The sequence below is a fragment of the Ceratotherium simum genome, chromosome 32 (assembly GCF_057802395.1).
Source record: "Ceratotherium simum simum isolate JZ-2026a chromosome 32, ASM5780239v1, whole genome shotgun sequence".
NCBI classification, from domain to species: Eukaryota; Metazoa; Chordata; class Mammalia; order Perissodactyla; family Rhinocerotidae; genus Ceratotherium; species Ceratotherium simum.
The window spans coordinates 27,924,457-27,939,844 of record NC_141931.1 but is presented as its reverse complement, the minus strand read 5'-3'; the positions used below and the strand labels follow the sequence as shown (position 1 = coordinate 27,939,844).

The window sequence follows — 15,388 nt, the reverse complement described above, 5'->3', positions numbered from 1 at the left end:
GGGTGTGAAGATTGGGGAGGAGAAAGAGGAAAGGGAAAATTCAAGGAGGAAAAACCCAAATTAATCTCCATACACATTGTCCACAAGGCCTTCATTGAAGGTGTCCTTGCAGTGGCTCCTGGCAGCTCTGAATGACAGCGGGGCAGAGAGCTGGCTCCCCACACAGAGCTGCTGGCGTCAGCGCAGTTAGCCGACCAGCCTTGTTCGTAGTCCCCACTCCTGTTCAAACACGACCTGGCCTTCAGGCAACCACAGGGCGGGGAGTCTGAATGGTGAGGGAGAATCCTGCTCTTTCTTAAGCACCAGCAAGTCAAGCCAGGACTAGAACGCCAGCCAGCCGCCCGCCCTCGCATCACCTCCTGTCCTCCAGAGCCAGGAGAGGAGCCCAGCTGCGGCCAGAGTCGGGGACCCACACGCACCTGCACCTCCGCCACCACCCCACACCTCCCATGGCTGACCAGCTGACAGAGGAGCAAGTGGCCGAGTACAGGGAGGCCTTCAGCCTGTTTGACAAGGACGGGGATGGCACCATCACCACCCAGGAGCTGGGCATCGTCATGCGGTCCCTGGGCCAGAACCCCACGGAGGCCGAGCTGCAGGCCATGGTGAGCGAGATCGACCGTGATGGCAACGGCACCGTGGACTTCCCCGAGTTCCTGAGCATGATGGCCAGGAAGATGAAGGACAGGGACAGCGAGGAGGAGATCCAGGAGGCCTTCCGCATGTTAGACAGGGACGGCAACGGCTTCATCAGCACCGCCGAGCTCCGCCACATGATGACCAGGCTGGGGGAGAAGCTGAGCTACGAGGAGGTGGACGAGATGATCTGGGCAGCCGACGTGGATGGGGACGGGCAAGTGAACTACGAGGAGTTTGTCCGCATGCTGGTCCCCAAGTGAGGGGCTGGGGCCCGGATGCTGCGGCCCCCGCCCGTGCTGTCCTGGCTTCATGCTTTGCCGAGACATCTGCCTCAGGCCTTGCATTACTTCCTCCATTCCTCCAGCTTGCTCTGGACATGGTTTCTTCTCAGGCAGGGTTGATTCAATCCTCCTCTCTGCATCTCACTTTTGTCCCCTTTCCTGCCAACATTCCCCCACCCTCCTCTCATGCAGAATGACACAGGCTGCCCCCAAGCCCAGCAAACCCTCAGTGCTTCTGTCACGCAGGAGTGGAAGGAGAAGCGACATCATTATGCACAGACATTCAGCAGAGGATCAGTAAAAGTTACACTGACTCGGCTGTCCACGGGGAGGGCGCAGTGTGGCTTTAGAGAGCACTCTGGACTGGACCCCTTAGAGGCACTCAGCCCTCCGTCCAGGGCAGCTGCAGCCCTCAATGCTGGAATTCTGGAAGCTTCCGTCACCTGAAGACTTCATCTACAGTTGGATGCGGGCTGGTGGGAGGAATCTCAGCCCTGGAGTGAGGGGAGGTGATGGAGACTTTGACAACTGAGAACAGGCCTCCTGAGAAACATCACTTCCCTCCACACGGCGCCCGCTTGTTCCCTTCTGTCTTCGCCAAACCACTCTGACTCACCTTTTAAAGCTGGGTGTAAAGCCGGGGTCTGTTGTAACATGTCTGTATTCTTCTCCATGGAGGGAAATTTGAATGGAAGGAAGAGGGATGCCGCAGGGGAATAAATAAAACGCTTGTGTTCCTATCACATTCCTTTTTCTGATTCCAACTGACATGATACTTGTTAAGTCCAAGGTTTGAATGAGGCAGGAATCTCCATTTTTGTGCTTTTTGAAAATACAATGAAATCTTGTATTGGTGGGCATAGTGAAAAGACAGAAGTCTAGGGAAGGTCAATCTTGAATATTTATTTCAAATAAAATGGCTAAGTCGGTAGCAAAGAGCGGTTAAAAATCCACGTAGAGCTCCTGAAGGTCTGAGTGGATTCCAGCTGGGAGGAACCCTGATCACGTTGGTGTTTCTCCTCCATCTGCTCTGGCTGTTGTGAAGGCTCTGTGGTTACAAGACGGAGAGGACTAGAGAGGGCTAACGCGTGCCCAGCACGTGTGGGGCAGAATGCACTCACTGCAGGCTACTGCAGCCTGCAGTAGGTCCCATCAGGTAACCCAGAGGGCAAAGGGGGCTTGTCAGAGATTATTTTAGTTCCAAAGGGAGGCACTGTTCTATGGGGTGTATGCTACACTGGGGAGTCCATCAGAAAGGGCTGCCAGCCCTGGGACGGTCACAAAGCAGCTGGCCGCTCTCAGGTAAGTCCTTCTTCCCTAACACCCCCTCCCCACCATGCATGTTTCCTCACATGTAAAACGAAGAACTTGGGCTTTGGGGGCCCGACAGACAGGGATTTCTGGCCTTGCGATTATGGCTGCCCTGCCGACTGTGCCCGATCACTGATCGTCTCCATCATGATAGCTGACACTCTCGGGGCCCCTTCTGGGCGACAGGCACTGGGTGCCACCCACTGTGTGCACAGTAATTCACTACCACCCTATGTGCTAGCTACTACCAGTAGCTTCCCTGTCTTACAAAGGAGGAAGCTGAGACACAGAGAGCTTAAGGAATCAGCCTGATGTCCCACAGCTGGTAAGAGACAGAGCTGGCATTGAACGCCAGTCTGTGCCCTCAACTGCGCTGCACTGCCTGTCCACAGCCCCTGCACGTCTGCTGTCACCTGATGATTATAATAGTGCCTCTCTCGAACATTTGTGAGTGTTAGAAATAACCCTCTTAACATGCCTGGCATGCAGTAGGTGCTTAATAAGTGACAGCCACTATTGCTATCACCTTTAGGAATCCCTGCTGGCTCTAACACTCTGGCAACATATTTCCACCCCTCAGAATAGTCCAAAGGAAAAGACAAGAGCGAGAAAGAGTGGGAAGGGGCAGGAGCTGAGGGACCCCAGGGGCAAGTCTCAGATGGGAAGGGGCCCCAGGGTGGCATGGCTGTAAAACCCCTTCGAGTGGTGCTCTGACAGCAGGATCTTGCAGGAGCTAACTCTCCGCAGCCCTCAGAGATCAGGCCTGGCTGAGCACCTGCAGAGGAGACTTGGGAACAAGCCCTGTCAGTGCAGACAGAGCATCCAGATGTCACCGGACGCAGCAACTTGGGTGCCCGTGAGCAGAAGATCCAAGCCAGTGGTCACCTCAGAGGTTCAGATGTGAATGACGGTCCCACCTGTCAAAAGAAACATTGACATCACCCCCAGGACAACACGATTACCATCTCAGCGTCTTTCACGTGATGTCTCCTAAATGCTGTAGGACTGAACCAAACAGAGGTGAGGAAAAGGATGGGGTCAGAGGTCCCCCTTCACGGGGAGGGTCCATGGTTCTGCACGCACCAGCGGGGACCCGGCTGGAGGTGGGCATTTAACCCCCTCTTCCCTGGTGTCGGCCTAACCAAGCCCCAGTGAGTGTGGGATGTGTCTGTCTGCTGACCTTCAGCCAAAAGGGGATGAAGGGTCTTTGGTGCCTTCCTCCCAGCCTTCGGTGATTAACTGAAGCAGACCTTATAACTGTACCATCATGCCAGAACCACACTGCCTGCGTTTTAAGGACTTGAGAGCCTTTCCTGAGAATCCTTGGGGCCAGGACAGGAACTGGGCTGCTGTTACGGAAAGACCTCCTGACAAGCCCCCGGCCCTCCCTTCGGTGTTCCATGACGGCCCCAGAAGCCGGGCTGCGGATGGTGGCTCTGGGCTGGAACGGAGGTGAGAATTTCCCCACCACCCCGAGACAGCAGAGCCCCTGAGACCACTGCCCTGCATTCTCACCACGGCCCTCAGGACTCGGAGTATCAGGTGAAACGCCCTTGGGAACCTCAGAAGCAGATAGTAATAAATGGGGTTTCCCGTCTGTCTGCAGATGGGAAATCTGAGACGGAAGGTCAAGGTGGCCCAGAGTTGAAGATTCTTCCTTCCCTCCCCTTGGTTTTACCCTCCCACATACAATTTTTTATAACGTTTTCCCACGTCCTTTCTCATTCAAGCAAAGTCATCATCAGCCAGCTAGGCCACGTGGCTCGGCCCTCTCCCAACCTGCTGGGTTAAGGACACGGATGCAGGCCCAAGGGGGACGCAGCTGGGAAGACACTCTCTGATTTTGGGGGAGTCCCCTGCCTTGGCCAGTGGGCCCTAAAGTCACAGTGCGTGCAAGTCTCTCCGGGTGGCTGGCAGCCGCACAGGCCCCTCACAGCACCCACCTGCACGCCAGGCTTCAGCTGTTCTGACTCAGTGTGTCCTGTCACACGTCAGCCTTGGGACTCAGGGGCCCCGGGGCACACCTGTGTCTGTCTTCAGCCTCCTCACCCCTCCCGCTCCATCTTCTTTTCCTTTCTCCCTCCCCGCGCCGCCCAGGACCTGTCCTGTCCCCAGACACCAAGACAGAAGTTTGTTTGTAAACTGCGGTCACCGTAATTGCCAGGTGTACGTCCCTGGTATTGTTGAGTGGGGCAGGGGAGGCCTGGGGGCTGGATCCCCAGAAAGGAGCCACCAAATGCTCCTTGACCAGATGGAGGCCCTGAGGATGGAAGGAGGAGCCCAGGCCTGCAGAGCAGTGCCTCCTTGCCTGATATCTTCTGGAACAGACTTCAAGGCAGCTGCTCCTCACCACATTCCCTTTTTGTTTCAGTCTCTGAATAACCGGACTTAAACAACCTCCCTTCATCCCCCAAAAAGGTGCTATCTGATTGCAGCTCAGGAGAACATTCCATCCATCCCCAGGGAAGGAATTTATAAATATTACCTTGGCTTTCCTGTGCTCTCACCAAGCTTCTCATAAATCAGGGCTCGGCGCTCCTGGACCTCCCAGACTATAGAACGCCTCTCCTCTGCCTCCTGTGTTTTCAATTTTAAATCCAACACAGCCCAGCCCTGCCAGCTCCTGTCAATCCTCACAGATTCCAGGGCCATTCAAGGGCTCCCAAACCAGCCAGCTAAAAATGACTCCATGTTCCTCCTGGAGAAATTTAAAATTAAAACTCATGGATGGGACAGAGACTGCCCCATGATGAAGGGAGGCAATGGGGACTATGAGGTGTGTTTCTCCACCAAAAAATGAAGGAAAAAAAAAAAACGAAACAACTATCTCTGAGAAAGGTCTGGGACCAACCCACCTGCCACCCTCCTCACCATCCTGCTTTTCCGGTGGTTGTTTCTATTGCAACCAGGTCCTCAGACAGCGGCCTGGACCCACCTTGAGAGAAGAAAAGGGAGCTTGGCCTGGAGTAATTGGTATGAGGCCTTCACTACCCTCCTATGGGGTGCTGAGGGGGAATGGGGCACCTTTCTCCAAGTGCAGGGAAGGGGAAAGGCAGGGAGTAGTCGTGGCAGATGGGCTTGAATACACCTGGAAAGGCTGGCAGGGTTTCCATAGCCAGAGGAGAAAGTCCCTATGGGGACAATCAATAGAGGAATCTTACACAGTTCTCTGAATGCCTTCTCAGATCTTCGTTTCTTTCTAGTGTGCCTCAGAATTACCAGAGAGGGGACAGGAGCCAGGCCCCTAGTACAGAGGAGGAGGAGCACCTGAGGGTTAAATACCTGGTGGGCCCAGGCTGTCTTGGCCAGCCACCTGTGCTGCCTGCACACTGCAGGTAACTGAACAGCAATGGAACGACCCCCCTAGAAACTGACTCTGTGCAACCCCACCAGCCATGGGTAAAGCTCACCTCCCTTGTCACCAACTGAGCTGGTCTCATCTATAGCTCACCACACACCCTGAAGGCCCTGGTTTAGAGGGCTCCTGTGATGGAAGTACAGCTCTCACCAAGGGCACGCTTACGTGTAGGGACTGCACCATGTGAAATGCTTACCACGCCCTGCATTAGCTCATTTAAGCCTCAAAACAAGAGGGTGTGGCAGCTACTTTTATTAGCCCATCTTAGAGAAGAGGAGATTGAGACCTCAAGAGTTTAAATAACTTCCCCGAGGTCACACATCTAATAAAATTCAAGTTTGAACCTGGGTCTGACTGGCTTCAAAGCTGGCATCTTTCCCACCAACAAAGGGAAGCTTCTCAGAGCAAGCAGCCTGAGGTTGAAAGTGGACGGACCTTAAAGAGTTTGTGAGAGCTGTAGCAGAGCTTCAAAAGGCACGTCAAGTGAGGGACATCCATAGGAAAGGCCTGGAAGTGGAAACAGCTGCTGGGCAGAATTTGGGCAGCTAGGACCCGGAGAAAAGAAAGACATTAAACAGTGCTGAAGAACCCAGGGACCATGAGAACCGCTGTGTCAGCATGTGGGTGGCTGCAGAGGAAGCATTGTCAAACTGCCCCACTCCCCTGGGCCCTGCACAGGGCACCTCATTTCGTGGCCCTCTTGTCCTGGCACTAGAGGTCAATGAAGGTGTGGGGACACTGCTGTCCTGAGGAATTGGAGGCCACCACCATCACCAGGAGAGAATTCTACACTGGCTCACATCTTTGTGGCGGTAGATGCCAATCAATTCACAGTCCTGGGCAGTCATCTCTCTGGCCAAAGCTGGTCCCAGGCCTTTGTCCTCGGTACAGAGGAGCTGGGGATGTCTGGGCCTTTCAGCTTCTGTCGTGGAAAGAGAACTGCCTCCCACTCAAACTCACATGTGGGGTCCAGATGATGGGCAATCAGAAAAGACACATGTCCTCTGTTACAGGTTGAATTATGTCACCCAAAATTCACATGTTGGAGTCCTGACCCCCAGAACCTCAGAATGTGACCTTATTTGGAGATCGGGTCTTTATGGAGGCAATCAAGTCAAAATGAGGTCATCAGGGTGAGCCCTAAGCCAATATGACTGGCGTCCTTGTAAGAAGGGGAAATTTGGACACAGAGGGATGACCCTGTGACGACAGCCATCTACACACTAAGGAGAGAAGCAAGCTCTGCCAACACCTAGATCTCCACTTTCCAGCCTCCAGGACTGTGAGAAATGAATTTCTGTTGTTTAAGCCACTCAGTCCGTGGTGCTTTGTTACAGCAGCCTGAGCAAGCAAATGCATCCTATAAGGCAGGGCAGAGGGACTCACAGACACTCTTCTTACTCTGAGTCCCAGAGGGGTGGCTGGGACTTGTCCATAACCAGCTTTCTCCTGGTGCAGGTCTGACCTCAGGAGGGATGCAGCAAGTCACACACTAGATGCCAGAGAAGATCCAAGCACAAAGGAAGGAGAAGGGGAGAAATAATCCCTGCTACGTAGGAAAACATCTTTTGACGCATTCTGACACCACAGACTCTCTGCAGTTGGTGTTGAAAGCCTGGCTCAACTCTCCAACTCAAAACTTCTGAGAGATAAAAGCAGTCATTAGAGTTGGCGTGACAATGCACAGTGCTTTGAAATCTGGGGATGTGTTCTTTCTGTCCCCATACAGGAGTGCACCATGGCATTCTTGCCACAGGGCCTGAGGTGGAGATGAAAATTTAGATTTGTAGAATGTCAGATCTGTACACCATCCTAGAGGTTATCTGGCCTAATTTCCCATCCAAGATGAGAGGTCGAAAAGTGACAACATCCTGGAGAGATGGCTAGTTTGAATCTCTTTGAACGAGTCCATTTTAGGGAGTTCAAGGCCAATTGTCCAATGGTTGGATAATTCTTATCCTGAGAAAGTGTTTCCTCATATGGATCTGATTTTTTTTTTTTTTTTGGTGAGGAAGACCAGCCCTGAGCTAACATCCGATGCCAATCCTCCTCTTTTTCCCTGAGGAAGACCGGCCCTGGGCTAATATCCGTGCCCATCTTCCTCTACTTTATGTGGGACGCCACCACAGCATGGCTTAACAAGCGGTGCGTCGGTGTGCGCCCAGGATCCGAACCGGCGAACCCCAGGCCGCCACAGCAGAGCGCGCGCACTTAACGGCTTGCGCCACCCGGCCAGCCCCCCTCATATGGATCTGAAATGCGCCTCCATGCAACTTCACCCACTAGCCCCCTTCTTCCTTCTGTCTACATTCTAGGTAGATTCTAGAGCACCAGAAAATAAGATGAAGCCCCTCTCCACGTGTCAGTACTTCAAATAGTTGTAGATACAATCATGGCCCACCCTACATTCTCTCCTCTCCAGGCTAAGTAGCACTAATTCCTCTGAGAGTTTCTGATATGACACATGTTCAGGCCCCCTCACCTCTCGACACATTTCAAAGCCCCCTTGGTGATGGTTCACTGGACCTCAGCAAGGTCTGACCAAGGCCAGTGGCAGTGGGGTTGCATCTCCTTGTGTGAACATGGCACTTGTAAGAATAAAGCTCGTGTTCAAACCAGGTTTGTGTTCAAACAACATGCCGCTCATTCAACAAATATTGCTGAGCACGTGTGTGCATGCGTGCATGCTAGACTTTAGGGGACACAAAGATGCATAGGACTCCAGGACCTCACAGTGAATGGAGGGAAGATCAGTGAATGAGTAGTTCTAAGTGGATGAGGGATAGAAGGAAAAGTGCCCTGGAAGCGTAGAGGAGGGAATGCTCAGCATCTGCTCAGCAAGTGGAGGGCAGAGCGGGTATGGGGAAAGACTCCACTGAGTGGAAACTTGCCAGCTGGTCCTGGAGGAAGGAAGGGATGAGGTGAGCAGGCCTGAATTTGCTGTTCCCAGGCTGAAGGAACAGCATAGGAGAAGGCACAGAGTAACAAAGGAGTACAATGTCCCTCTGCCTCCTCTTCGTGTGACCACTTCCTGTCCATCCTTACAAACTCAGTTCTGATGTCCAATCCTCTTATAAGGACGACTTTCCAACCCCCTACCCTCCAGGTTAGGTTAGATACCTCGTCTCTGTCCTCATAACACTCACTGTGTATCTGTGACCTCTGCACTTCCCTATGACATTACCATGATCTGTTTATCTCCTGTCTTCTCCACCAAACTGTCATCTCCTCAAGTTAATCAGCCTCTTACCTGAGCGCCCAGCACAGAACCTGCATAGAGTCATTGTTCAAAACAAGTGTGTTGAATGAATGGGGTGGCCAGGTGGGTTCCGTTGGACATGCTAGAACTGATCACGGAAAGCTCGGCTGTGCAAGGTAATGAAGGGCTCCCTCCGCCTTTCTCAGGAGTCTGGGCTTGGCTCTGCGGGCAGTGGAGAGTGTGGGTTACTTTCAGGCAAGGGATTGATTGGGGGAAAATACACTGGCAGCCATTAGAGGATAAAGGCTAGATGTTGAGAAAGATAGAAACGAGTCAGGAAGCCTGGGCGACAGCCTGAGTAAGAGATGACAGGGCGTGAAGCAAGGTTATGGCTGTAGGGAGGGAACAATAACAGAAAGAAGGAGATGGGCCGGCCCCGTGGCTTAACGGTTAAGTGCGCCCGCTCTGCTACTGACAGCCCGGGTTAGGATCCCGGGCGCGCACCGACGCACCGCTTCTCCGGCCATGCTGAGGCCGCGTCCCACATACAGCAACTAGAAGGATGTGCAACTATGACACACAACTATCTACTGGGGCTTTGGGGGAAAAAAGGAGGAGGATTGGCAATAGATGTTAGCTCAGAGCCGGTCTTCCTCAGCAAAAAGAGGAGGATTAGCATGGATGTTAGCTCAGGGCTGATCTTCCTCACCAAAAAAAAAAGAAAAAAAACAGACTCTCAAAATAAAATATAATAGAAAGGTTAAAAAACAAAAGAAAAAAAAGAAGAAAGAAGGAGATGGATGAAAAGATAAAGAGGCAGTACTTGGCAGGGAATTCAGGGAAGGAAGAGGCAAAAAAGACTTGGGCAGCTGGGCTGAGAGTAACATCCTTGTCTGAAAGCAAGAATTGAGAAAGGGAAGGATTTTTATTTTATTCTTATGGTTGGAGGACATGGGAGGAAGGACAAGATAATAAATTCTATTTTTTCAGTCTTGCTGATTTTCAGGTAACGGGGTTTCTGAATATCCGGAAGTATGAGTTTGGGGGTGGGGCTAGGTTGAAGATCTGGGGAGCCCTTCATGTACCTATGGAACAAAGATGGAACCCAACTCACATGCCATCACTCAGGGCCCATCTTAGAAGAGCCCGAGATTGGTTTAATGCTCTGCTGTCACCACCTTGAAATTCTTAATAATTTGTGGATGATTAAGAATAAGAATCATTTTGCACTGGGCCCCATAAATTGTGTAGTCAGTCCTGTTCATCATGACATCCTAGATCCCAGAGCAGGGCCTGCCAGGTGGGGACAAGTTCAGCAGGTGAGTGGAGAAACAGGGACCCACAAAGGAGATGGGAAAGTTGTAGTCCAGGGAAGAGGGGAACCAGGAGCTAGAGGTATGGTGGAATCAGAGGAGAGGGTTTCTGAGAGAAGCTGGTGGTCTACACACTCTTTTCCCTAGGACGTGGGGAGGATGGCTGCGTATTTGCCCCTAAGGTGCATGGTCCCGCCAGTAGAGTCCTAGAGCCATTGAGTGGCCTGCTGCTCTCAGACTGTCTGTGCTTCCACTCAGATCCCTCCATCCTCCTGCACAGAGGATGGAAGCAGGCTCTCTGCTGAGGGGCTGATGTTTTTTTCCACCCAACCTGTTGACTCAACTTTGACTTGTTCTTTTGTAGCTTATTTTTCCAAAAGGCACTGCTGGTGTTGTCAGATGGCACCCTGACTGGGGAGATGACTATTCTGGCCATAACCATCCCCTGTGGACTGAACAGAACCCAGATGCTGAATGACACTTTACTTCCTCATCCCCCGCGGGGCACATCAGCTAGGCCATGCTCGTGCCTCATCCTCAGTCCCCCTTCCACCGCAGGCTGGAAGCCCTAGAACCTTTCCCTGGGCCATCCTAGCCAACACGGCAGATCTAGTTGGAAAAGATGTCCTAACAACCCAGAATATGTGATCAGCCTGGCCTGAGATTGTAAACTCTCCCCACAGACCCCCTTTCCCATCGCCACAGCCACCACCAAAGGAAGGAACAAAAATCCTCCACAGTGATTGTATTAAGGTCTTTCAGTTCAGAAAGGGAGATCAGGCAGAAGCTGGTAAATAGTTCTTCTTCTTTTCCAATAAGAACTAAATCACAATAAATGGTCTTAAACATCCACAGAGATTTTGATAAGACGTGAAGAAGAATTTCACAATAGCACTGATTTTGAGATACCTGCAGTAGAGACCAAACTGGAGAGAATTTAACCTGTGTGGGGTACTTCCAAGGTGGGGAAAAGTCTTTGTGCTCCGTGAAGCCCCTATAACAGTGCTCTGCATGGAGTGTTCTTGAGTAAATGCCTGAAGTTACACATGAAAGCTTCTTTAGGATATCCCAAGAGATTTCAGCTGCATTTCTAAGAACCAGGCTATCCAAATAAAAATCTCAGTTCAAAGGTCTCTACCTAATTTTAAAAGTAAATGTTCAATTCTTGAATCCGGAGTCTTTGTGGACGTTATGTAAGTCCCAGATTCTGCACAGTCACAACTTAAAAAAATAAAATGGTGTTCCCAAAGGAGGCTCTCCAAGGATGGAGCAAGACTCTCTTTGTAATCCAAAACCTGTGAGGAAACTTTAGTGCTGTTGCCACAGAGAGGTTTCCACTAAAAGGGAACAAAAACAGGCAAAGAGGTTTTGCAACAAGCAAGCCCTCTGTTGAAAAAACTACGGGGACCTCAGGAAACTCCAAAGAACAGCTAAAAACAGATTTCTTTAACTCAGAACACAGGGACTTCAACAAGGCAGATGAAATTGGATGTTGGAATCTGGTCCCATCAACATTCTCATCTCTAATCTTCATCAGGCTATTGGAGAGAGGGTGGGAGGTAGGAGAGGACAGTTCCCTAATACAGGGGATGACCTCTGTATTATGACAGCTTCTGGTGCTGTAGTGGGGACAAGGCTCTATTGATGGCATCTGGAGAAGGAACAACAAGATATTTATTTTAATGCATATTTCATTCATTCATTTATAAATCTTACAATTATTTGTTGAATGTCTGCTACATGCCGGGCATTATGCTATTTCCTAGAGATGAGAAACTCCTGCCTTCAGGTAACTAATGTTTAATAAACCACACAAACAGTGGGCTGCAGACATCTTGGAACTGAAATATCTCCAGTACTGGTAGTGTGATCCAAGAGGGGACAAAAGAGATGGATGATGCCCTCATGAACGCACAAGCTAACTATTGTGTATATTCCACACAGACAAAAACGTCAATTTTGATAAGGCCTTATAGGAACTAAATCTTCCACTTACTAGGTTATATCTGATGATTGCAAGAATTTCCCCAGCCCAGCTTCTGACTCTATCAATTTCAAACCTCATTTCTCTTCTGCTGCCCTGTCCTTCCGGAGCCCACACCACAGGATGTATCCACACAGCAGTGAGACCACAGGCTCTGTACCTTCACGTCATTATGCCTGGTGGCAGAGTATTCCTGAAACCATTTCTCTACCAGCACATCTGTGGATAATTTAACTATATGCAAAGTGACTGCAGACCACCTAAGTGAGCGAGGAAAGGGACGGACTGCAGTTAAACAGATGAGCTTTGCAAATTGTGCCAAAACACACGACCACGTGAACACCGTGTAGGGCACCTCCAGGGCTTTGGACGGGGTCCCACAAGAGAGAGCAGAAGCTGGAGCTTACTTTCATCACGGTAAACACATATCTGGGTGGAGCACAGAATACTGAGAAGGGCTAACTATTCCGAGCCTTTTGAATAGTCTTGATTCATCTTTTTCCCTGCAGAGGACAAAGAGAAGTCATCTGGATTGCTGAGATTCTCAGCCCCGGAGGTTACTCAGGTTTATGTTCAAGAGTCACACACAGATTTAAATCAGGCTCTTCATAAATGCCAATAAAAGACATTATGCTAAACCCTCTTCTCTGTTTTTAGATCTGACCTCCTCTCCCTCTCCATGGTCCTCCCCCATTTGCCCAATGTGTGGACTTCTCTCTGCCAGACTTTTTCATGTCGTCCATTTTTTAGTCCTAATTCTCACTGTCTTTGATTCTCCTTGTAAATCTTCTCATTGTTTTCTTTCCATTCTTCACTTATTTAGACCTATATTGCTCTGTCTCCTCTCCTCTTCCTTCTGCTCCTTTCTCCTCCTTCTCTCCCTCTCTTCCTCTCTCTCTTGCTTTCACTGTTGTCTCTCTATTTCGGGATCTCTGTCCTCTCGGTCTCTCTCTCCTTACTTTTTACTAGAAACTTCTCTGTATCGCTACTGTCTCTGTGTCTTCCTTTCTTTCACTCTTGACTCTCTCCCCCCATCTTTCCCTGGTGCCCTCCACTTCTTTCCAAACCCAAACTCCACTCCACCCTAACATATTTTTTTCCCATTTATTCATCAGTTATTTAAGAATTTGATCTTGGGACAGAGCTTTACTGCAGATTGCTTTTCCTTCCTGTGGCTTGAAAGCCTTTGAGCAGCCTTTCCCTTCTGGCCACAGGATGGGGAGCGAGGCCAGAAACAGTAGGAGCTTGTTCGGGGCCTCTTGCTTGTGTTTTTGCAGGCACTGCCCTGGAAGGGAAGGTTTCTTGGTACTTCTTGTACCTCAGACACAAAGGAGCAGCCAAGAAGAGAAGCACATGTCAGTCGTTCGGGAATCCCTCTCAACTCTTTGGTTTTTCTCCAATTCCATCTGTTTTTGTCTGACTTTCTACAGAAACCTATGCCTGTATGTTTATCACTCAGTTAACAAGTTCTACTGGATACTGTCTACGAGCTATTGAAGAGCAAAACAAAGTCCTTGTCCTCTAAAAGCTTATTCTCCAGGGTCTACAGGTACAGAACTATCACCTGTAAATGGTCAGAGGACACGGAAGCAATAAAATGTGTGATGCTGACCGTAAACGTGCCAGGTCAGAGGAGGGAGAACCCAGAGCAAGCCTGAAGAATCAAAGAAGTCTTGGTGGAAGGGGTTGGGTGCTGCCCCTGAAGTCCACAGAGGGGAAGGAGGGCATCTTATAGGAAAAACAACAGCATGAGAAAAGCCAGAACCTCGGGCACTAGCCGGGGTCCAAGGAGAGCGAGGAGTTGGCCTGGCCAGACAGCAATGTAGATGTGGGGGTGGGTAGTATGGGGCTTCTACATGGTGGAGATGAGGCACTGGGGACTTGTCTGCTCAGGCTACCATGACAAGATACCACAGACTGTGTGGCTTAAAGAACAGGAGTCTATTTTCTCATCGTTTTCAAGGCTGGAAGTCCTGGCAGGGTTGGTCTCTGGTGAGGGCTCTCTTCCTGGCTTGCAGATGGCCACCTTCTTGCTGTGTCTTCACATGGCAGAGAGAGAAAAAGAGTTTCTTTGGGCTCATCATCATCATCAAAACCATGATTTCAAAGATGAGAACTGCATAGACATACTGTGTGGAAGAACATTCCCATCACCCAACACCGGGTCATGAACCTTAAGGGGAGGGATCCCACTGCTTTTGTTTCTGTTTCCTTCACATGGCACAGTCCAGGGCCTTGTTTGGTGCCCTCTAAATATTAAACAAATAAATAGACTTGAACAGAATTGATGCCACAGATCACAGAATTTGGAGGTCCATAGAAGAAAGACCTTCTCCCCAGGGTGAAAATCAATGTCTTCTTTGAGAATAGCTTAGCTCAGATGCCAAGAATTTACAATTATGCACATCACACCCAGCTCTCCAGCTGGTTCAATTTTTAAAGACATTTAAGTTCCCATCATATGTCAAGATGTGGGATAGGAACATGGCTACTGCCTTGCACAACTCCAAGGGCACCTTTACAGTGTGTCCGATGTCAATTGCTCTCCCTGGACTTGTTCAAGGCAGTGGTTCTCACATAGAAGAGAGAATACACAATTAAAGGGTGTTATTGTTTAATGGGTAGAGAGTTTCTGTTTGGGCTGATGAAAAGTTCTGAAAATGGATAGTGGTGATGGTTGCACAACATAGCAAATATACAGAATGCCACTGAATCGTACACTTAAAATGGTTACAATGGCAAATTTTATGTTATGTATATTTTACCACAATAAAAATAAATAAATGAAAACAAATGGAGAAAGTCCTTGAACCCAAGGAGCTCACAGTTCTGGGTGGTGAAGGGCACATAATAAAATAGGTACAAAGTGTAAATATGCATCAAATACCCTAAGATCACAGAGGAGGGAGTGACGGGTTGAAACAGGGAAAAGGTGGCCTACTTGTAAAAAAATGCTACATGTTAAATGAACAGGGAGCTTTGACAGAGGTGGCATTACACTGTATCTTGAGCATGCCTAAGAGTTCATTGACTGGACAGATCCTGGGACCCTCTGTAATATCCTTAGAAAAGCTTGAACCATGCCTCTTCTGGTCAAGAAGACACCACTCACAGAGGGGAGTGTGAACTCGGAGGAGAATACCACACAAGTGGAAAGAAAGGACACTTTCTAAAACCAGGAGACTGGTGTTGGCCAAGGAAGGGTGGAGATCCTTAGGCAGGACTAGAGGTTACCAATGGCCGATGAGAGATATTCCAGCAGTTCATGTGGGGGCCAATTCAGCAATGGGCTGGGAGTCATGC

The 15,388-nt window shown here is 49.9% G+C and overlaps 1 protein-coding gene across 1 annotated transcript; it reads left to right on the top strand.

Moving 5' to 3' along the window:
• The first annotated feature begins 449 nt into the window (after window positions 1-449).
• Window positions 450-987, top strand: LOC101403482 (calmodulin-alpha). The gene has a single exon (XM_004425460.3). It carries the CDS (start codon window positions 450-452, stop codon window positions 897-899), a length of 450 nt encoding a protein of 149 aa, XP_004425517.2. The 3' UTR covers window positions 900-987.
• Window positions 988-15,388: the final 14,401 nt, after the last annotated feature.